This window comes from Argiope bruennichi, chromosome 8 (assembly GCF_947563725.1).
Source record: "Argiope bruennichi chromosome 8, qqArgBrue1.1, whole genome shotgun sequence".
Taxonomy (NCBI): Eukaryota; Metazoa; Arthropoda; class Arachnida; order Araneae; family Araneidae; genus Argiope; species Argiope bruennichi.
This window is the reverse complement of record NC_079158.1, coordinates 67,330,416-67,356,170: the sequence shown is the minus strand read 5'-3', so window position 1 is coordinate 67,356,170 and position 25,755 is coordinate 67,330,416. Positions and strand designations below refer to the sequence as shown.

Here is a 25,755-nt window from a genome sequence, read left to right as displayed (position 1 = left end):
TCTCTTTTTGGAGCCGAGATACTGGATCCTTTTGTATCTTTCGATGCCCTGTCATGGCTCACGTACGAGACCCAGAAATTTCTACCTTTGGATCAGGGAGCGAGTTATCCCGTTGTTTTAAACAGAGGAGCCCATGTACTATGTTGTTATTCAATTAACGATTTGTTGTTTGTGTGTTTACGAGTTTTGCAAGTGCTGGATCAGTTTTGGCTATGTTTTAGTACCGATGTTTCTTGTTGAATAAAGCGTCGTTTTCCGTTATCGATCTTATTGTACTTTTTTCTGTTCACTCACTGACTGATTTTCCGTAACAATATACATATCAAAGTAAAATAAAGCTATGAAATAATAGGTAAGGAATTTTTAAAAATTTCTTAGAATTGATTAATTCTAATAAAATATTTCAACTTTAGATTGTTTTCCTATAGTTTTATTATTATTATTATGAGTGAAAAATGCTATAAAACAGCATCATTGTCAATGTTTCTTTAGCTACAAAGTTTTGCACCCGGTCCAATCATCCAAATGGGATTGAAAACCACATTTTATGAGTTAACAGATTCATTTTATGATTCCTATGCTGTCTAGTTTATGTTTTAAATTGAAGTTATTTCGGTTTCATAATCGAAAAGTCGCCAAGTTGAGCCTTAATTGAATCGTAAATATACCAAAGATACAAAACAAGCGAAGCATGGGTTAAACATCCGAAAGTCTGCTAAAGTTGCTTGAATATTGTCATTTTACAGCGTTCAAAATTATCTAATCTGTCAGTTTATCGAAGCACATGGTACTAAATCAGCGGGAAGAGAGGCGGAAATAAAATATGTATTAAATAAATTAAATTAAAAAAAAATACATTCTATGTTAATCGTTTAATAACTTACAAAATCAGCAATATTTGCGAATGACTGATCGTCAAAGACGACTAGTTCGGTACAATAGTTGTGAAGATTCAGACAACTATCACATCGATGGATCAAGTTTCTTCTTCCCTCTTCGATGGACATTGCTACCAGAGATGTGTGGTGGGTCTTAATGTTCCTTTGAAGCTGTTGATTAGTCTGGAAATTTTGTCTCATCCTAACCATCAACTCAGGAGAAAGGAAAAGCGCGCCCTCAGGGAATCGAGGTAAAGTTGTAACTCTGTCGCAATAGATCTTGTTGAACGAATTGATCAAGTGGTTCGAAAGAAATAGATGGATGTTTGAACCCTAGGCAATGAACTGATCTACCAGCATGCCAGAATTGAGATTTTAAAGGATAATTTTTAGACATTCCTGCTATATGTTCTTTCTGCAAATGAGAGTTCTTCCAGATTAATAAAAATCTCAAATGAACATTACGGTTCATCTTGGATCACATTCGGTAACATTCTTCGAAGAGAGTATTGAAGATCTGTTTCACAGATATGACATACATTTATTGTTTTTCATGTATCAACCCCTTAAGAATATTTGCTTTCACTGCAATTAGGGAGGAGAGAATATGAAAAAGAAATTCAGACGCATCAGCATTTTGAGGTACCAGTATTTCGAGACTATTAGGGTTAAAAAGACTGAAATAAAATTTCATATTCAATTGAAAATATTATGATATATATTTGTTATAAACTTATTTGTAAGATACGAAAAAGACAAATATTTAGAATTATCGCTACATAAGAAAATTTTGTCACATCTAGTAAAATGATCTCAGAAGCGGAAAAATTAGTTTCATCATAAATTCATACCACAACGACACAGGATAGCTTAGGACTGTTTAATTTCCGCTGATTGTTGGCGGATTTCCTCTTTTTTATTTGGAAATTGCCTTCTTTATTTTTAAACATAATCCATAAAAACGGAACGAAATTTCCTTTTGTTATAATGTGCGAGATTGGTCCTTTCCCTCTCATTCGTATAAAAAAAAATCTTACTAGGAAACGAGGAAAAATTTAAAAGAAATTCAAGATTCTAATCCGAAGTATCGTAGCGTGACAATGCTTTGGGTTTTATTTTTTTATCTGCTTTTAAAATTTACTTTTAATTATGTAATAGTAATAATGTACATGCAAAAAATATCGTTTAATGTGCGACTATAAATTCAACAACTAAATCAATAAAAAATATACTTTAAAATATTTTCTTAAATTTTATTGAATTAAGGGGGGGATGCCATGGAAATAAAATTGACGCCAATAAAAAGCGTACTTTTTGAAACTGATGTAAAATAGTTTTTCTTTTTGCGAAACATACTCAGATGTTGTAAATGAATAGAGTTAAAAGTTTAATTAAACAGCTAAGTAAAATTTTGAAAAACTCTTTCTTATTGAATATCTACTATCCAAGAATAATTGCATGTCAAATTCTTTCATTTTTTTTTTCCATTACCGGTGTCACAAATCTCTCATTTGAAATTTATCTTAAAGAAAAATAGTTGTTTTTTAGATTTTTTCCTACAAAAGTAATGTCTAAATGTTTTTAATCATATCAAATTAATCAGTTTCACCATGCAATATTGAATTTTTTTAAATTTATACCGCAAATTTTACAGGATTTATATAAACAACATGAAACTGAATAGTCAGTTATAACAGTAGATAATTTTAATTTTTTAAACTAAGCATTTTTCAAATGTATCAAAATATTATTTTCAATTATCCTTTAATACAAAATATTTTATTTATTTTTTAGTATAAAGGTTTTTTGGCAAATTGAACAGATATACTCAGTACGTTTTGCAATAACCACATTATTCAAAAAAGACAATCAGCGTTCCACATAATGGCCTTAAGACAGTTTTCCAAATTATATGCAATACCTGGGCACATGCGATGTGCGTACCCTTTTTTGTTGCACTTCCACCAAATTCAGTCGGATTCGTCGAGTAACGGTTTTCTTCCAGGCAGCAAGATTGGTGGATAATTTCCCCAATATTTTCAATTGTAGGGATTCAAAATTAATATCGTTATCAACATCATCCTCCATTCATATTGACTGTATGTCTTCAAACAGTTTTCGCAATCTCGTAGTTCATGCTATTTGCCAGGTCAGATTTCAAAACCTTTGCATCTATTAGTCTTGAATGTTGCATGCTTTCGTCTCTGAGGGCGTAATCGAAGCATTGAGTTGCTAAGTTTTCACGAACATCCAGAGAGTATTCGGCATAAGATCGACTCATTAGGCTCTCCACAGTTCTACAAAACTGAAAGAGATGGCTTTCTCTTAGATCCTCGGAGAGGCTACAAGTTGACTCCCTTTATCAACCACATCAATTAGCCATCTCATAGAACTGAGTCTTGAAAACAGTCCAGGACGACTGTCCGTCGAATATCAAAGATTTACATGTCTGGAATATGCGAATTCCGAACTTACAGTTGGAACAGTCAGTACTTGCTTTGGCTTCGAGATCAGCATCTTTTCAATTTTCCCTTAAATTTCTCCTTTTACACGTTGGACATCTTCCTATGCGTCAACGATTATTTTGATTCTGCCCTCATTTTCTCTAGGAGAGTTTTCTAATGTACCATAAATTTACTATTCCGAACAGCTCCGATGCACAAGTAAAAACTGAATGACCAGATCGCAACGATAACAACACTGGCAGGAACTGTGGTTGAGTTTTAGGGCCATCACCTGCCGCGATACAACTCTTACCGTGGGAAGTAATCCTGTCATCAATGGGAGGTAGCACAATTTGCATTAAGGACATTTGATGTCATTATTTTGGAAAATTTATTAAATGATAAACAAGGAATAATAACAATATTTTTATTAAAATAATTTCCTTAAATGAATATACAGTAAGACTTTCATGCATTATTTTAAGGCAGTCATATCTGTTTGGAAAAAACTGCTTAAACAAACAGAAAATCTGGAATGAAAATTATTTAAAGTGACATTTAGATGTAGTAAATTACAAAACATATTTATTTACACAATAATGATGTTTTTTTAATTGGAATTCATTTTTCAAGGGGAGCATAATTCAGCAGTTTTTCAATCAGATCCACATGTCCAAGGAGCATTCGTCGACAGCAGTATCGCTTTAGACCCAAAGCATCAAGAGCATCTCTAAAATGAGAAAAATTAATAAGAACAAACAATTTAAATAATGGCAAAAAATAGTAAGGCAATAGCAAATATATTTTGCAGCATTATTTTACACATTTTTAGTACTTATTAATATCAAACACATATTACATTTACAAAAGGTTAATAAATGAATCATTATTAAAAGCATAAAAATTCACAGTTTTTAATTTAAGACAATCACATTTATATTCTATCTTATGATGCCCTAATTTAGATTCTCATATGCTTCATATCTAAGAAATGTATACCTCACATAAATACATATACATATTGACTGAAACAAAAATTATAAAACCCAAACAGGATGTGCATCATGTTAAGAACAATTAAGTTAAAACATGGCTCACTTTTACAAGTGATCAAATTCTTTTGAAGGAAGTGAAGAAAAAAAATTTTTTTTTTATTCCATATTTCAAGATGAATTGTAAATTTCCAATTTAGAACACAAATTTTGCAAAATAAAAACAAACAAAAAAACATTAGTGTACTATAAATTAGCAAGAACGGAATTTTCACAATGGGTATAGATTGACTGAAAAATGTTTTTCATAATGCCAATATAATTTGAATAGTTCTAAATAATAATAATTTTATGTAACAAATAAATTGTAACAAAGAAAAATAGAAAATTATTTAATGTCTCATTTCAAATTTTAAAAAAAAAATCAGAATTTTAGCATGCCAGTTTATAAAATATTCTGATATAAAATAAAAATGAATAATTATCACTTACCCAGACATTTATAATACAAATATAACTTTATTAATTATTACTCATAGTCTAATAATTGTTTTAGAATAATACCCAAGAATTATTATTTTTAATCTTTTAGGCAAATAAACACTAAAAATTTCATAACAGTTTTGTCAAGTCTTATTTTTCCTATTTTCACAACTACAATTGAAAACTCTTATGTCCCAAAAACCAGAATATTACTAATAATCTCTGCAAAAGTAATATATGATTTTAACCATAGCTTTATGCTGATCCACATCTTTCTCATAGGATTCAGATTGACTCTAATACTTATATCACACAACTTCTCATCTGTAAGGCTGAGAAATCTTTCCAATTCTTTCTGTTTAGATTCAACATTTTCACAAAAGACTTTTTAAAATTATTTTCAATATATTAATTTTAAACATTCCCATTCTTTCATACTTTATAAGAAATAAAAATTTATGTTTTTAGATTATACCATATGGAAAACCAAATGATATCTGTGTATTGTGTATTGAAATGAGCAATAAGCATTTTGCAGATACATCATCTTCAATTAACTCATGCTTAAAACAGAGCTAGTACTCACTATACCATGGCTGCAGTCCTGTTAAAAATCACTTTTACTAATAAAAGTAGAATTAGTCTTAAAATTTATCTGTATTAAGTGCTTGAAATAAAACTAGACAGAGCTGAAAAGTTTTTTTTTTTTTTTTTTTTTTTTCAACAGTAAGTTTTTGTTGTGTTTTGTTTTCATTCTGATTTTAGTAAACATCTTTATGAAATTAATTTATTTCAATCATTATAATTTAAATTGGTGATACATAGAAATTTCCAAAATTAATAAGATATTACTTGATTCAACAGAGGAAAATACCAAATTTTTTTAATTGCTCAACAGTAGTAATGTCTGTAAAATTTCTAATTTAAAAGATTTTCGATATTTTGAAATGGAATTACTATAAAAAATTCAAAACTTTTCTTTGTTTCCAAGAAATTATTTTTGAAAAACTATGCTCAATTCTAGTCTTTAGAAATAGAATTATTGAATTTTATTGTTTCAGAGTTTAATTATTCCAGTATATTTCTAAAGCTACATACATATACAATAAAATATGTGTACAAAATTTTAAATGAAACATAACACTCTTTTACTCATACACATCTTTCTATCCAACATCCTACTATCAAGGAGAAAATTCCTAATTATGAGGGATACATTTATCCAGTTACTGACAAACATTCTAGTTAAAACTAATTAACATTGCAAAATCAAATCTTTGAATAGCAGATCCACTTTCTTTTTAAAAATCAGGAAATTCATTACAAATACTATATAAGCATCACATTCATTTAAGTAGGACAAAATTTTCCAAGTTAGCTTAAGATAACAAATTTCTCATCAAAACATGATTTACTATTAGGTGCCATTCCGTTAAGGAACAAATTTCTTTTTGAATGCACAAACATAGCTTATCAATATAAACAAAGATCAAACAAAATAGCTTACCCTTCTGTATATTCCATCTGTAATAATCCTAAATAAGCTTCCCACTTATTTCCGATAACTTTACCGCAAGTGAAACATCTAACAGGAATAATCATTTTTGATCGATGGCAAAAATACCTAAAATAACAATAATTTGTTTAAGTTAAAAGAATACTCAACAATGTGATTATTTCGATTCAAAAATATATTATTGAATAAGAAACAAATAGTATAAAAATATTATCATAAAAATTACAATAAGTAACAGTTCACAAAATAAAACATTACATTCTAAACCATGTTTTAATTTAACAATATTTAAAATAAATTAACCTTGAATGATTGTTTAAACTAAAATTTAATAAATATGTTGATATTTATCACAAATTACTTACCTGCTTAAAAATTAATAAATAACAAATTTTACACACGAGATTTTCCCTTTTTCAGCGTGTGTTTTGTTTACTACTTCACTTCATTTCTACTACTTTGTTTATTTAAAAGTTGTAATTTTAGTTATCGAAGAATACATTCCTTCATAATTTTCATAAAAGGAACTTCAGGATAATGAAATAATTATATATTGTTAGAAATTTACTAAATAATTTATTTAATTTAACATCTTTCCATTATTCAAATTTATTGCATTTAACTTTGAAATGAAACAGATTTTCCGTCTTCACGAAGTGACAAGCTGTGTGATGAAATTACTAAAGAATGTGATGCAAAAATTGTAAAGAAGCACATTTCAACATTCCTTCAAATTTCTTTATTACTTAATTGAAATCTAAATATTGTGTAAAAATATGTCCGGTGATAAATTAGTTTCTTCTCAAATAACTAGAAATGAAGTAATTAGTTTAGTGTTTCGCTTGACATTATTCGGTGCTTTAACATACTTCGGAGTGCGATGGATGGTAAAAGCAATTGATCCAACTCGAAAACAGAAAGTTGAAGCTCAAAAACGGGTTTGTAAATGTTTTTTTAGAATTTCTGACTGTTTAAAAATTTAATGAGATTAAAAATTTTATTTTAATTTAGTGGTTAATTCTGTTTTTTTAAGTTATAAAGTTTTATTAATTACAAGTTGTATGCGTATAAGAGGCTATATCTTACTGTTATATTTGCTACTAATGCATATTCGTCATATATATATTAAGGATGAAATATCATAATATATGAATTTATCATAATATTTTGATTAAAATTGAAACTTTAATAAATGACCTCTGTAGGACGAAGTACGATCCATTATTCTAAATTAAGGGTATTCCCCGGCAGGTGCATTAAAAAAAAAAATGTTGGCGAAAAAACGTCTGTCAAATTTACATTTTTTTACGAATGGAAGAATCATGCAAGCATATTATGAACAATTTTACTATAATATATACTTTAATATTTTTTTTTACATTCTTGGATGCATTTAATTTATTGAATGCAACTGAAATAGTCTTTTTTCTTTATAACTTACTGCCTTGGTGCTGCAGATTTTTTTATTGTTTTTAAAATCAATTTAGGTGAAAATTTTGATTTTTTTTTTTTTTTTGTTAAAGAAATATGTTACAAGTTTTTTATCAGATGTGAAACAAAGCTGTCCAGTGTGTGATAAATGTATTTATTTTGAAAACTGTTTGGTTTTAGACTTTATAATACTGTCTTCATGATAGAGACATAAAAGTTATGAGATTAGTACTAGTGATTTATATCAATCAATCAGTGTATGTATAATTTATACTTCTAGACATCATATAGAATTATATCAGTATAGGACTGATTAATTGATGATAAAATATATGCAGATATTGATAATTGTTCTAATATGAAAGTAATCAAATATATGTATATAAGTGCATTTAATTTAAAACGTGAGAATAAGATGTTTGTCTCCTTTTATGTTAGTATGAAAAAGTTATTTAGAAGATATGTATGGTAATACAAACAAACCAAAGGATTACTAATGTATTTAATTGTTGGTGTTTCTTTTTATAAATAAGCTTATTTGTTGTAAAAATCAAGTTACTAAATACCTATACTAATATTTAACAAAGTAATGTTTTTCCAAATTCTCTAATTCTTGTACTCATATTGGACACTGTGGAATCTTCCCCTTTTTATTTCTGTTGTTCCAAATTGAAAATTCTATTTTTCAGTATGACGGTAAAGATTTCTTTATTCATGATTTATTATCTAACAAAGACATAGGATATTATATCAATGAAAAAATTAATTGCTGCTTATTTTGAGTGCTGCTGATGTATGTATACTTTCAGCTTCAGAATTAGATTTCAGCTTTCTAAATCATGATATTTGAGGAGAATGTTAACTTCTCACTTTTGAAAACTGTTACAAGCAATGGCTTAAAGTATATTTATATTTATTTCTAATAGAATCTTGATATTGAATAGCCTTTTCTTTCTAAAATTATGTGATTTATACTGTGACCAAAGAATGTATTGATTTCATTTTAAGAGTATCTCTTTTTTTTTTTCTTACTTAACAAAATTGTCTGCATTCTTTCTTTAAAAATCTTCTGCAATGAAATTTTTCACAGATATATATATATATAATACAAAAGTAATAAAAATCAAGTTAATAGGAAAATCAAATTGAACCAAAAAAATTAGTTTAATTTGATTTTCCTATTAACTTGATTTTTATTACTTTTGTCTCAATTTATCTGTGTTTTAGATGTAGCTGCATGTGCACACTCGAAATCCTATGATGTTTTTCCTGTTCCTTTTTTGGTTTTTCTCATAAGGTTTGAATAAGAAATAATTTTTAGTTGCGATTCCGAGACTATTTCGTTTTAGTTTCTTTTTCAAAATATTTCTTACTTTTGATTGGTTACTTATCTATACTTATAATAAAGCTCAATGTGTATGTGTGTGTGTGTGTTGGCGCTCTACAGGCCAGACCATTCAACTTACAGCTACCAAATTTGGCACGTGTATACCTTGGAGGCCGGGAATGTGCACCTGGGGGTTATTTTTTGAATTTTTAATTAAAATTTTATTTATTTAAAAATTAAACGAAATTTTGGCGTGTTTCTGCTATAACTTCTGAAAATATTACCGCACAAAAAAGATTTTTACATGAAGTTAAAGATCAAAAATTTATCTTTTAAATGATACCAATGTTTCAACCTTAAAGTTAAATTTCTATTTTTAATGAATTTTTAAATAAATATTTTAACTATATTTTTCAACAATTTTTTTCGTACAAAATAAAAATTAAATTTAAGCTGCACGAGCACGTTTTGCATTCATGGGAAAAAAATTAGCTTTTTCTAAAGTGTTGCCATCACATTGATTAAAGCTCGAATTAAAAATAAGTTAAATCTTTTTGGAAATGAAATCCGCAAAAATATAATTTTCGGCACATGTCTGTAGGAAATGAAACAAATATGAAATATTATTTTTTCTAAAAAATAAATTCAAGAAAAATTATTTTATGACCTTTTACACTCTATATAATTAATCCAATAAATCAGTTTTGTTTAATATGAACAGGATATCCATTCATATCAGGGCCACACAGCTAATTTGTAAACCTTTAGTAAGACACAGATATGCTAAAATGGTCTAAATGGAAAATGATTATATTTTATGTAACTTCATTCAATAAAGGCTCTAATAAATAATGAATTTTTGATTTTACATAAAGCTTCTGCTGTGGAACAAAATGTTCTTGAAACACTATTTTTTTTAAATAAAAAAAGAGTTAATTTCCAATCAACTAAATCAGTCACTTAAACTGACTGATTAATGAAAATTTGAATATCACTATTCAATAAAAAAAAGGATAATTTTAGATTTTCCATCGATCGTTTCAAAGAAAATATGCCAATCAGCGTGCAGGTTTCCCAAGATTAATTGGCCTAAGATTAAGAAAATGTTGAGTTTTTCTAAATTTTTAACATTCAAAACTTCATAAATAAGTCTTAGTTGATCGTGGAAAATAGAAACATTCTTTCATTTATTTAAAATTTGGTGTGTCCAGAATATTTCTCAGAATATGATACCTTACTGCATTAAATTTAGACTTCATAATTTTTGAAATATATTTATAGGCCAGAACAAAATATTATTATTGATTTCATTTCAATCCTTTTGAAAGCAAAACTAAAAACTGAATTTTATGCTGAATCTGAGAAGTTTTTGTTAAATTATTCTTTGAGATATTACATAAATTATGAAAAATATTTTGTAGTTCACATAAGACTTAAATACCGAGCGATTCTGTTTGCAATACTCATATTCAATATAAATAATAATAAATAAATAACATTAACGATGATAAATAAAATGAAACACTTGGTTTTAATAAAAAATAAATTTATATTAATTGCAATTTCATCATTTCCACTTTAATTTAAAGTTGAAGTTTTACTGGAAATGACAACTAATTAGCAAAATATAGTAAATTGAAACGATCTAAACAACAGTATAAGTTTGGTATGACTATCAAAATCTGAAGATTAAAAATGTTTTGTTTGAGAATCTATTAAGAGACCAGTTACTTAAAATATTTAATTGAAAATTGTAGCAAGCAGTAATACTGGTGAACCGGCTGGTCGCCAAAGGCGACTAGTATATATATATATATATATACAAAAGTATTAGAATCAAGTTAATAGGAAAAACAAAAAAAAAATTATATATATATATGTAATGATATTTTAAACTCTTAGTTAAATCCAAATTAATTTCCAAGATTTTATCTTAATTTAACCATTGTAACTTCATTCTAAAATATTCTCTTATTTTGTGATCCAATTCCACTTTCGGTTTAATTAATTCCTCTGTAAAAAAAATGCGCCATCAGAACTATGTTTCAAATGGTACTTCGATAAATGATACTTCGGTACCCTTGAAAAGGTGTCAAAGGTCATTACGCGTATTTAATTGACGCCTGGCCAGAAATCCTATTTTATAAAAGACTAGTGATTCTTTGTTCGGCCCTTCTTCACTCCTTTCTTACTTCTGTGTTTGTGCCGCACTGCATCTTCTTGTTAATAATTATGCTTTCCACTCGGAATAGAATAAAAACGAAATTAAAAATACCAAGTCTCTTCACTGCTTCGAACCTGCATTCTACTTAAACCAAAAATGTTATATATGTTTACGAGTTTGATGAAGTTTGGATATTATTTGGATAATATTTTAAATAATTTTAGAATTTTCATATTTATGAAGCGAATAGAAACAGTGTTCCTCCCCCCCCCCTCCCCCTGTAAATGCATTATCAAGAATCGCATATTTATTTTATTTGAAAGAGACATAGTAGATTTATAAATATTCCAATGTAAGTAATTAAATAATTAATTAAATTAGAAGAATTATTAGAAATCAATATTAAGTTTACAACCAAAGAATCAAAAAGAAAGATTAAATGAATCCGGCCCGAAGACTTTCTCAAGGGTCACCCTCAGGCAAGGATTCAAACCAGGGATTTTTTCTGTGAGGGGTCTGACCTTCGTCTAACAAATTGACCCCCCATGACCCGAAAATCCCAGGAAATTGAGGTTTTGGAGATAAAATTAGTATCGCAAGATCAAAGATAATTATACAAAAACAAGTAAAATCAGTTCCAAAAATCAATCCAAATAAGAACACAATAAAATACTATGAAAATAGAACCAAATTCATTTAAATAAAAGCAAAACACTTACAATTTGAAAGTGCAATTCCAAAAGACAGTGTGAGCTTGCATTTCGTTAAATTTCTGGATTGATTTTTTCCTTATTTCTAGATTGATAGTTTCCAATGTAAGTAATTTATTTTACTCTCTTTATATGATGAATTGGGGAATAATTTTGTTGTAAAGTTATATGAAAATGCAGATATATTAAAGTATTTAGTTTATATTATAGTTTTATTCAGGATAGTAATTATAAGGGAACTTTTCTGTGAGAAGTAAATATCAAACAAATAAATATAATATGTATAACACTAATAAAAATATAAATTTAACTGATAAAAATTTTCCTTTATAGATGAGTATTGAGCGAATATGCTCTTACCACTGTTAAAACATCTACATTTCAAGATAGGATTATTCTGATTAAGATGCTTTTAATGCCATGTTATATTACTTTATCTATAAATGATACTCTTTTGACAAACATTTCTTTTATAAGAGTGACCTACATAAGAAATAAAAAAGTACACAAATAAAAAAGATTGATGGATTTTACAGTATTAGCTTTATTGAATATAAACTGAAATAGAATATAGCTGAAAATAAAATTTTATTACAATCTTAAGTCAGTGTTTTTAAAAAGGTATAAGTAGAGCATTAAATAGTGAGCAATTTTAAAATTGGTTTCTGCATTAATGAAAAGGAAACCTCTTAAGATATTCTGAAAGTGGGTTATAGGAAATAATCTGTATTTCTTTGAAATTTATAATTTAGGTTTGAATTTTAAAGCTGTAAAAGATACAAGGAATTGTTAGTTTCTCTTGCTGGCTGTTTTCTATCCTTTGTCAAATGCTCTATGAGTAATGGTAAAAATTACATGCAGATTTTTTTTTTAAAGTTTTCTACAGTCATTTCCTTCAATTATATTGTAGTGAATGAAATTTCACCATTATGTTTATACTATAAGCTAACTATTGTTGATAGTTTGGACTATGAAATGTTTTTACTCCTGATTTTACAGTATTCTTTTGCAGAATTCAAATTGTTCTTAATATTCCTGTGTCTTGTTTAATGCGATTTCATTTATTAAAACTAAGGTTGCGACATTAAATGAATTTTATCTACAGTAAATGGATAGTTAATATATAAAATATATAAGTTAATATATAAAAAAAATTAGGAATAATAAAGGAGGGGGGAAAAGATGGGAGGATGGATATTTTAATGAATGAAACCTCTCATAAATCATTACATTTTTAGAAAAATTTTATGATTTAGTTAATAATCAGATCAGTAATTTTAAAATAGCAAAACCTGCATGCAGTTTCAACCCTTCATCGTTGCAGTCTAGAGTTGCATATATGTTATGTAAAATCTGGTAAAAAAATATTGCTTTATATTGAATTGTATTGTTGCATTTCCATATTTCTGTGAGCATACTTAACTTTTGATATGCAATAAGGCAAACTGTAAACAGCAATTTAAAATATTTACCTTTCATTGAGATGTTTATTTTAATATCTAATTTTACAGAAAGCTTTAAAATGTCTAGGGTGCATATTCTGGTCTTGTTCACTAGCTAATGTCTAAATTTTTAATATTACTTATATTTCTAATTGAAAAAGGGCTCTTAATTTTTTTTATTTTGTTTGATTCATTAAATATATTAATAAAAAAAAATCCAAAATCTAAATTTTTATATTTATATAGACTTTAATCAATACTAATTGAATATCATTATTTTAAACCATTTTAAATGGGTATTTCTAAGAAGATTTGCCAATCAGCTTTACAGCTATCACATTTAGTTGTTGATAGCTCTAAAGTAAGCTGCTTAATTCAATTTTAGTCAAATAGTTTATTATTTAAAGTGTTTGAGTGTCTGCCTAAAATATTTTACTGAGATAGGTGGATTTCATAGTTTCTTCAGAAGTACTTTCATTGACTAAAACATTTTTCCAATTGGAAGTTAATCTTATTTCTAATGTGTTAGAAATTAACTTATCTAAATTTTATCCAATGGACTGTGATTGGATAAAATAAAGTATCCTGAGGGCATTATTAAAAACTGTGATAAAACCTTAAATAAAATAGACATTGAGTTGATTGGGGCAGTTTATATTAATCCCTTCTTTTAACATACTTATTTATAATATAATGCATTATTAAGGTTTTTTTTATAGAAAAAAATTTCTTTGTGCTTAAAAATATATACTACTAATACTATTCATTAACTAGGGAAGACAGCTCTTCTCTTTATGCTTCGAAATTCAAAGTAATCAGAAATATAATTAAAATTTTACATTTTGCTGACCTTTTCTTATTTTATTTTGTGTTAAGATAAATATTCATATCAATTAAGTTTAAAGATATTTGTTTTGGCATGTTATTATATTTATTTTTTTATTTCTTATTTAGGCTGAACGAATTCTGAACAGAATAGGAGTAAAAAATGTTCGGGTAAGTATTAGATATACTTTTTTAATGATTTTAAATAAAAATTGTAAATGAAATAATTAGATAGAATTCCAGTAAGATAACTGAATAGTTTTTCTCTTTACATAATTATTTCCCTTTTCAAAAGAACGCAAATATTAACCCTTTCGTATTGGCATTTTGGTTTGCTGTAACATCAGCACTGTATTGGACCCAATCCCAAAAGTGTTTGTGAATATTTTATCTTGAAAAATGAGATATTTGTCTTTAAATTCAATGTTTTTTAATGTCATAATTTCTATGCATAAGATTTTTTAAATCTATATAAAATTTGTGATTAACAATTGAATACATTGAACTAAAAAATAATATAAGGTGATTAATAATTTAATTCTTATCCCTTATGTTTTTTTTTCCCACACATTTCTTTGTAAGCTGTTTTGGTTTGTTAAATGAAGGAAAATGTGTTATGTTGAGTCTTGGTGAATGATGATTTCTGAATATAATTGAATGATGATTTTTTTTCATTAACATCTTATTTATTAATTTCAGTTGAAATTTTTGTTATTAGTATAATTTTTTGAGTTTTCAATTTGTACTGATAACAGGCATTCCATAAGCAATTGTCGATAGGAAAGAAGTATTGTTTGCATAATTTATTTTGTAGGCTGAATTAAAAGTATCGATTACCATGTCACTCCTGTTTATTGCATTCATTGATGTATTGTAATTGTGTACATAAGCTGATTTTTGTAAAATTTCCTGTTCATTGTAGTGTTTTGTATATCCACAAATTCCTTTTTATGTATGGTTGAAATCTTTAAAACTTCTTTTATATTGTGCCACTTTATAACATTTTCAAGTGAGGGAAAGCTTGTTTTGCCATTTTGTAATTTTTTGTTTATTTCTGGTATTCCTTTGCTGTATTCTTATATTGTACCAAATGCATTTGTACAATTTTTATGTAGTACATCAGATGATGCATAGGTTATGCACCAATTGACCGATCTTTGTGACTTTTCCCTAGATATGATTTTAGGAGGAATTTTACAACACTTCTATACTATAGTCTTATTTAGTCAACATTTTACCGAAGTCTTTATATTTGGACTCTTAGCATCCTCCTGTATAAATAATGGAATTTTGGATATAACCTATCTTGTAGTTGCAAAGAATAACTAATTTTATTCCAAAACTATTCCTCTTTGATAGAGTCAATTATTTTAGAAACAAGTAATAAGTTGGGGGGGGGGTTATGCTTAGTTATTTGCTAAAGTATTGCTTTTCAATGTTTCTGTTTTATTATTCTGATAATGATAGCCTTTTATTTTTCACAATCAATAAAGAGATAGCAATGAAGCAGTTTGTTTAATTATGTCCTAACTTTTTTTTTTTTTTTATCTGTAGTTTGTTTTATCCACAATATATTTTAATGGTTCACTAAAAATAATTTGCATTAATGTATGATTTTTCACGAATAATATATATTTGCTTGAATTTCGGAATTCTGTGTAGTAAAGTAATGGATTTTAGGACTTAATTGTCACCATCTGTATTATATTTGATATTATACTTTGTTATAATTAATCCTGTATTTCTTCATACATTACATTTATCTTTTTTGTGAAGTGCTATTTCCAGACTTGATTCATTTTTGCCGCTGCTATCTAAATCAGTTTTTAATTCCTAGTTGCAACTTCTTTGGAATCATTTTGAGGAGGGCAAAACATGAAATGAAAAGCAAATTATGTTCCTTGTGAGATATGATAATATTTTTTAGACAGACAGTACTGATATAAAAATCTTTCTAATTATTATTCATTGCTTCATCACAGTATCCACTAATAAAAAAAAAGTGGGAAATGAACAAATGTTAATTCATATTATATGATTTATTTCTTCATTATGTAATCTGCATAGTGGGACACTAGAGACACTGAGTACTATTCATAAACTAGCTCATGAATGTTACCAATTTTAGTTGCCACTCTTCTCTGTGGGTTATTATGTGGATGTTAGCTCCAGTTGCCATTAAGCACTGGAGATTTTATAAAGAATTTAAGAAATATGGTCATATTAAAAATATGACTGATGCATAATGTAATTTTACTACAAGTTTGCCTCTAATTTTGGAAAAATTATATATTTTAAGCTATTTAAATTTAATTTTTTTTTATTTTGTTTTAGTATTAGTGCTTAATTTTCTATAAAAAATAACCCAGGTGGTTTGTTAAAAAGAATAAATGATTTAAAAGGAGTTTCATTTAAAAGTTGTGATTTACAATAATTTAAAAAATAAATAAATATATAGTTGATGTAAATCATATGTTTCTATTTTGTTTATGTGTGTTATGTTATATATATTAATATGTATATCCGTTTCCAAAATCTTGAATGGAAATACAAATTATTTAATTATAGACAGTTGAAAGAAATTAACTTGCTAGCATTATTATAAAATTTTTAGCTTCGCAAAAGAAATTATTTTGCTTTTTATGTATAGTTTGCATTAATGGGATATTTTCAATAATGATGAAATGTTCCATAATAAATTCAATATAATAAATAAATATAATACAATGAATCAATATAATATCTCATATAATGAATTCAATAATATTGCTTTATGATAAGATCTCCTTCTCTTCTGCTTTATCTAATAGATAATTGCATTTATTATAAGGAAATAATTAATAAACTGTCCTATGCAATATTTTTTTAAAATCGTGGTGTTTTTTTCAGCTTAGTGAATATGAACTTTCTATTGCTGCTCAATTAGTTGATCCATCAACAATAAATATATCATGGGATGATATTGCTGGATTGGAAGACATCATTCAGGAAATAAGGGAAACTGTTATTCTTCCTATTCAAAAAAGTGAACTGTTTTCTGGTTCTAATCTCATACAACCACCAAAAGGTTAGTATAGTTCTTATTTTTAGACTACTTAAGCAAAATTGTTTGCAAATATAATTAATTGCAAAGATATTTTTTCTGTTTCCTTACAGTTTTTTTGTGTGGGGGTGGTGCAATATTTGGAATCCTTTGAAATCCTTTGAAATTTTTTTAAAGTATTAATATAAGTATTTTTTTAATATTTAAAAAATAATTGAATAAGAAAAAGCTTTTTTTTTTTTTTTTCTCAATTTTGATATTTATTCAAAATGTTTTTGTTTTTTTTCCCCTCTTAAAATTTACACAATAATAAATATTACTTGTAAATACCATTTCATTTTTATATTTATAGATACATTTGTTTGATTTGGATTTGTAATTTTTTATTATTTGTTTGATTTAAATTTTTGATCTCTTTTTTTTATTATTATTATTGCAATCCTACAATTACATCAGTATTAAGTTAGAATGTTTTCTTTCTGTATAGGTGTGCTGTTACATGGACCCCCTGGTTGTGGTAAAACTATGATAGCAAAAGCTACTGCTCGAGAAGCAGGTAATAAATATATAATTTGAATTTATATTGTTGCAAAATGGTTGCTATATTTTACATTTAATAATATTCAGCTCTTTGTTAGGTGCTCGTTTCATAAATTTGGAGGTTTCTTCCTTAACGGATAAATGGTATGGAGAAAGCCAGAAGTTAGCTGCTGCTGTGTTTACTTTGGTATATGCAGATATTATTACTATTTTAATACTTTAATGATCTATTTTTGTGCATAAAAAAATATAAATGTTTATTTTCTTTTCTTTATTATTATTTTCAGGCAATAAAAATACAGCCATGCATTATTTTCATTGATGAAATAGGTAAGAACATATTTCATTTGATAACCAAAATAATTCTTCATTAATGAATATTCACATTGACTTCCTTTGCTGTTGTTCTTTATATTAAAAAAAAATCATGTTTAAAATTATATGTTTTTCATTCATTTTATTTAAAAATTCATGTGTCCTTTATATATTTTGATGAAATTCACCATTAAAAAGATTTTAATATGAATTTTATTTCTTCTGTAATATTAATACTTAATATCTAGATTAAAAAAATATTGATATATCTCCTAATATTTAACCCTATCAATTTACAATAGAAAAAATATTTTGTAATATGGAACTTAATATTAAAGATATTGCTGTGAAGGCAAGGGTACCAAACAAATTCTAAATTACAGATTTTATATGGGCCACAAAAGAAAAATAAGTCAATAGATTTATTTTGAAAACATGTAAAAAGAAGTAAGGGCAACTGGCTTTTGAATTATAGCTATGTAAAGGTTAAAAAAATTTTCTAAATAAAATAACTAATTTTTTAAATTGCTCTATGAGCTCTTCTAATTAAGTGTTAGAGCTAGAAGAGGTGTCATTTTACAGCATTTTCCATACTTTTTCTTGTGATATGCAACTTAGTACAGATTGACAAAATATTTTTAAAAATTAAAATCTGAATTTAAAAAATGGATTTAAATTTTTGCAAAAAATACATATTTAAATATTTTTTAATATATTCCCTGAATAGTTGTTGTTATTGTAAATCATCTGACAAACTATGTATTTAAGATGAAGATGAGTTATTTGTTAAAGAATTAAAATTAAAACTTGATTTTTCAGTAATATCCTGTACATAACTTAGTAACTCAAGAATTTTAGGCAATTTTTGCAATTCCATGAAACTTAATATGAACAAAAAAAAAAAAAAAAAAAAAATCCTGAAGAAAAATTGCAGGAATGAGTCTCAAGCATTTAGTAGTAGGATATGTTTCTCATATGATGCATAGAAAGGATACATCTGTTTGACATACATCATTTTCATTTGTAACATAACTTCTTCTAATAGAAGTCACTGAATTCGTTTTTGTCAGAACTACCTTTATTAATCTTTTGAAGCGCACAAATATAAATTTCCTGAATTTTAAAAAAAATTATGTAATTAATTTGTATGCTTAGGGTCTAAGGAAAGAGAAAATTCCTTTAAAAAAATTTATAATGGACTGCACGAGAGGGCTGGTGATTTCACTTCGCACCTACAACATATTCTTTTTGTGAATAATTAATACATTTTAATTCATTTTATAACATAATTATTCATTATTTATTTATGGAAATATTAAAACATACAATATTTTAATGACAACTACTTATACAATCTTACAACGGGAAAATAAATTATAAAAGAAAAATAAACAATTTTAAAGAACAAATGATCCTCACATAAAACTTGCAATGGCAAGTTCGTTATGTGGCATTTAGACTTTAAATATAATCAACACTATATTCATGTATGAAGAAACAATATTTAAATTAACTATTTAAAAACTAAGAAAATTATACTATATTTGAAAATATATTTAACATCTGCAGTATATGGCTTCTTGCTAATACATGAAGAACACAACTGAAAAGAAAAGATTTCAACCTTCCTATTTGTATAAATCTTACACAAATGTAAATAAATTCCTCATCCACAAAACGTTTGGCAAAACTCCCCATAAATTATCAGCCACTTGACCAAAAGAGTCAGGGGAAGAAAAGCAGATCTGTTTCGCAAGCGTGTTTCAATTGGTAGAGAATCTCATGCTGTAAATGTGCTGTGGTATGTCTCTGAAACTACCTAAAAAGATGTCAAGTAAAAAGAACTCTTCTTTTGCAATTTGATTTGAAAAAAATGTATATTCACTGCACATTACAACAAATTTACAAGTTTTTTTTTTTTTTTTTTTTTTTTTTTTTGCTTGCTGAAAAAAATGGAAAGTATTGAGAAAAAGCATTAAAAATGCTTTTTTTTTTTTGTACATATGAGGGATATTAACTTTTGTACTGACATCTACAGGCAATTATTAAAGTTAGAGTATTATTTTAGAGCCTTTGGTTTCGATCAATAACCACAATACATTTAGAAATAATTTTTAGAAAGTGGTGGTTTCACTGTCATACCACTGCACATCCAAGGGTACCCACACACCCACAAAACATAATTTCTTGGATATGAAAATGATGTTAGTGGTTTAGATGATTGAAGAAAATTAACTTTGATATATTTTTATGTAAAATGTACTCCAAGCCATCAGTTTTCTTTATAGGTAACTGTGATATAACCTGGCATATCTTCTAATTTAAGTTCTGTTTTATACAGATATGACAACTAATTTTTGTTAAAAAGAATATGAAATAATTTTTTGTTTGTTTGTTTGTTTGCTGTGTGGCATAGAAGCCTGAAGTTTGAGTTTCTTGATTCATGGCATTTGATATATTTATGCATTTTGAATTCAAACTAATATTTTTGTTTATTTATTATTGATTATAACCAAATAAAGAATCATTTAGAAAGAAATTTAATACTTTTAGAAATATTTGTTCTATGTTGAATTACATTAAAAAAATTTTCCGAGAAGAATGCCTGGTGCGTTTTCTTTTTTATGAAGAATCCTATTAATTGTACTGCATATAATTATTTGTTTAATATATTACTGCACACAGATCAATATAAAATAATAAAATTTAAAGCAACCTAATAAAAAAATATTATAGTAATTATATAATAATTTAAAAAAAATAAATGTAAAGGCAACTGTTTTTTATGAAATACTGTAAAAGTATGCAAAATTATAATATTTTAAAGTTTAAAAGTTGGTTAGACAAATATACAAGCATATATGTATAGTGTTAGCAGAGCTCACATTTAAGAAATTAATTACAAATGGCTTTTAATAAGCTTCATCTACTCTTGCCGAGTTGTGGGAAAAGATTTCAGAATTGTTCTTAAAAAGACTTTCCATTGAATTCTGGTGTTTGATGTATTCTGAGAGTATATTCTTATTTGTGCATTCTTTTAAACATAAGAATTTAATATACATTAATAATATTTAAACTAATATATCTTTTCATTAGTCATTTCAAACTTACTCTGCCAGTATTAAAAGTTAAAATTCATCAAAATACAGGACTGCAAAACTGTTTATGAAGTCAGAAATTTCTATTCTTATAACTTTATACAAACTTGTGTTTGATTTTTATTTAAATTGCTAGAAAATAGAAAGTTTTTATATAAAAGCTTATTTAAGTACTTTTTTGTTTGCAGATTCTTTCCTCCGTTCTAGAGATACATTTGATCATGAAGCAACAGCTATGATGAAAGCACAATTTATGAGTTTATGGGATGGCTTGATAACAGATCCAGACTGTCAAGTTATTGTGATGGGGGCTACTAATCGCCCTCAAGATGTTGATAGAGCTATTCTGAGACGTATGCCTGCTATGTTCCATATTGGCCTCCCTGTAAGTTTTTATTAACTGATATTTATTCTCATTATATAATCTCATAATGGTTTTATAAATATTAATTCTACAAGCAATTGAATTGAAAAAAATCCCCTTCATTGTATTTATTTTTAAGGTAATTAATTAACAATTAAATTTTAAAAACTATTTTTAAAGTTACTAGAACTTTTTCTTTCAATCGTTTTTTCTTTTTCCTTGTTAAAAATACCAAAACCATCTTGTTTATTAGAAATTTATAAAGCTATTGTATTTTTACTCAGATACGTATAGTTGTTAGTATGAAACTGTGAAATCCAAAATTATAAAAGAGAGTTATAACTTATAATATTTTTGCTGGTACATTTGCTGGTACAATTTTTTTCAGATATGCAATAAAATTTATTTATGATCTCAGTTCAAGTACCAGATAAATTTATTTTTGTCTTATTAATATGGTTCAAAAATAGAAATTCTGTACTGAGCTAGCTTGAAACTATAGCAGCATAAAATGTTATTTTATTCTGGATAAATCTTTTTAATACTCAGTTAAACATATAAGCTGAAAATCACAGAAATCTTAGTTTAAAAAGATGCAATTTCTTATAAAAAGTGATGAAAAATGTTTGTGAAGTATTGCCAAGCAAAAACAATTAACAACATAACTTATTAAAATTATCAGGTTCGTATTCAAGCTACAGATTTATTTTCTGAACAAATTCATATCTTTTGTCACACAATGATTTCTAATTTAGGCCCATAGATTAGTCAATGGGGTGTGATGAAAGTTTCTGGAATAAAGTCAAAATAAGAAAATTTACAAATAAATAAAAGGATTTTGATTATTTTATAATTGAAAATGACTCTGCATGAATCCATTCCTCTTTCAGCATTCTATATTGAATTTATATTTCTTTTGTAGAGGATGATTATTAATTATGGGAAAATAATTGTATATTTATTTACCAGAATCCAAAACAGAGGTGTGGCGTCCTAAAACTTGTGTTGGAAAATGAAGTGGTAAGTTGATAGTATTTATTTTTCGAACTAAAATAGCTTCCAGTGTATTCTGCATATTACATTGCTTATTCTTGATTTGTAATTAATTGGTATGAAGTGTTATTACCTAGTTATTACTGTCCTAAAAATAAATTATTCAAATTTCTGAAAATTTATTGCTTTTATTTTGAACTATTACTTCCATCTTTTCTGGTTAAATATCTTCATATTTTACTCAGAAATTTCTGGAACACATATTAAACTGTGATGTATTTCTTATTAATATAAAAGATGTTAATAAAAATAAATCAAGTTCATTAATAATGAAACATTATGTTGCCAGAATCAATGCATTCAATCAGTTTATTTTCAAAAGAGATTTATTCATTCATGCTTAAAATATTTTGATATCAATTCAACTTTTCAACTTTTTAGATTGCTGAGGATGTAAACATTGAAGAAATAGCTAAGCTAACTGATGGATTTTCTGGAAGTGACTTACGAGAGCTGTGCCGTAATGCAGCTTTGTATAGAGTCCGGGACTACTGTAATGCAGAATTGAAAAACAAAAATGAAACTGACGGGTAAGTAATATATTTTTATAATAATTTTGTGAAAATTTGGGTATACATTGTTTCAATGTCATTTGGGTTCCAGATACTGTGATATTAGTTTTTTTTATTACAAGTAAAAATTATTGGTGTTGCTCTTGAAATTTATGACTACACAAAATAATATTCAAAAGTCCGTATTTGTTTTATTATTGAGTTCTGTAGTACCTGCACACATTTTATTTTTATGTTTATCTGAAAATTCCTCATATGATTGTTTTGAAAAGTTATGTTTAGTTTGTGTTTTGTGTTGAAAATGTTTATTTTGTGAATTAATGCAACATATTTTTGCTAAAGTACTTGATTTAATTATTTAAGCATTCAAGTTTTAGTGATATTCTTTATAAAGAATTATTGAAAATCTTTTCTATTTTAATGGAGGTGATACTTTCTAAAGATTTCTGTGATTAGTCGAGCATTTCCTGTTTGTAATTTAGCAGTAAACCTGCAAATTCCCAAGGCAAATATTAAAATATCTTAAAGCTTGATCTTTATCTCATTATTATACTATCTATAAAAATCTTTCCCGGGAGGGATGGTACATAAATTTGTGAAAAATCGATCTCTGAATTTTTACATTGATTGTAATTAAACATTAAATTTTTATGGTAAAGTAAATGATTAAAATGCATAGTATTAAAGCATTAAAATATTTTAGGTGCATAGTTTGCTCAAAGCAAGATGAAAGAAGAGACTCTGCCTATGAATGTTAATTGTGTAATATTGATCACTATGCTAATCTGGGTTTTGATATTTTCCATATGGCTTTAACTATTATAATTTTTTTAAAGTGTTAAATGTAAATATTCTTATGTTTTTATATTTTGCATTTAAAAAAATCTGGGTTTGGTTTAATCCTTTCTGGATGAGAGACCTCTGTCCTAGATTCATGCATTGTATGGAGCATACACGAAAGAAATGGTCCCACAGGACAGAGGTTTGTGGTTGCTTAGCCTAACTTTGAAGGGGGGAAAAAAATTCACATACACAAAGAAAAAAAAAGTCCTAATGTCGTCATTTTTGTTATCTTTTTAGATTATTAATTCATTCACAATACAAGCCCACTCATGCTCTGACTAATTACATTTTCTTGCCATAATAAAAAGAAATGTGCGAAATGTATCTGAAAGCTGCGCATAATACAACAGAACTGATGGTAAAACCCCAAAAGACTAATTACAGTTACCCACTAATAACAAAAAAGAATTCAGTAGGAGATCAGAAATGTGAATGATTCTATCAAGGGGAAAGTTACACAACCCAGCTCTGTTTATTTACATTGCTCTTAACCCCAGTCTCCCTTGCAACAGCTGATGAGTAAAATATCAAAGTCAGACTGAATATGAGCAGACTGAAGGTCAGGATGCTGAAACTTTGTTTTAAAAGTAATGGACACATCTTGTGGTATTTAAAAGATGTTCCAGTTTAAAATGCACATAAACATCACCGTCCCATCCAGAAATGCGCAGGTATTACGTCTGGCTGTGAGAGTCATTCGTAGGTGTTGCATATTTGACACACCCATCATGAAAGGGTAAAAGTATTATCAATCTTAATAAAATACACCATTTTTTTTAAAAATTCTAGTATTAAATATCAAATATTTTAATTTATTTTTTAAATTATGATTAAAAATGTGATATTTTTCAATTTTTAAAAACTGTTTCATGGTAATGCAAAGTATACAATTTTGCAAAAATGCTCTAATTTGTAAGGATAGTTGCCTTTGCTAGATTCCGTCCAGTCGGAGCACTTTCTTCTAGTGCATCCACACTGAAAAGGTTAAAGATTGATCACAAAATTCAAAAATGAATTTCTTAGTGGTTACTTTTTTTTCTTTATGCACATTCCTGTTATTTTTGTAAAAGTGTGAAGAAAATTTGTACTATTATCTCAGTCTCTGTAAGTACAAATAATTCCACCAAATAACTTATTAAATAATATTTTGTATCATTTTCCATTTTCTTTGCATGCTATGTTTTATTTTATGTCAGTTCATTGCCATTAAAAATTATTTCAGAAAACTAGGACAATCATCTAAAAAAATCAAAGTAGATTCTAAATATATATTTATATCAACTCAATTACTATGAAGTATCCATTTTGTGTGTTTGTGAAACTGAGCACTATTTTGTAAAAGTGATTAAAAGAACAAAAAAGATAGTTATGTTTACAAATTAAATAAAAATTTTTCTTTGTAGTTCTCCAGATGCTGAAGTGTTTCATGACGCTCTACGGCCAATAAGCATGGATGACTTCTTAAATGCTTTGGGTCGAATGAAAGATTCTAAGGTTCATACTAGCTCAAAATATAGACCCCGAGTTCCTGAACTTGATTAGTGAAATTCGGCTTGGCACATATAGGTTTTTCAAGTTCACAGTTTCTCAATAGCTTAGCAGCTTTCAGACCATCATTATAACTAGTTATTTTCATCTCCATATATCTGGCCTTCAGATTCTTTCTTTCCGTGGGAATTACAATGCTTACCTGTTGTATATATATATATGATTTGACTTGAAATAAATTGTACATATATAGTGTGTAGCTTATAAGGGATTGTATTTATATTTTT

At 26.9% G+C, this 25,755-nt stretch overlaps 1 protein-coding gene across 1 annotated transcript; it reads left to right on the top strand.

The window, feature by feature from the left end:
* The first annotated feature begins 6,979 nt into the window (after positions 1 to 6,979).
* On the top strand, positions 6,980 to 25,735 carry LOC129981455 (outer mitochondrial transmembrane helix translocase-like). The gene is made up of 10 exons (XM_056092299.1): positions 6,980 to 7,251; positions 14,342 to 14,383; positions 17,102 to 17,279; positions 17,743 to 17,811; positions 17,894 to 17,982; positions 18,083 to 18,125; positions 21,397 to 21,593; positions 22,542 to 22,592; positions 23,007 to 23,155; positions 25,384 to 25,735. Exons 1-10 carry the CDS (start codon positions 7,090 to 7,092, stop codon positions 25,520 to 25,522), a joined length of 1,119 nt encoding a protein of 372 aa, XP_055948274.1. The 5' UTR covers positions 6,980 to 7,089; the 3' UTR covers positions 25,523 to 25,735.
* Positions 25,736 to 25,755: the final 20 nt, after the last annotated feature.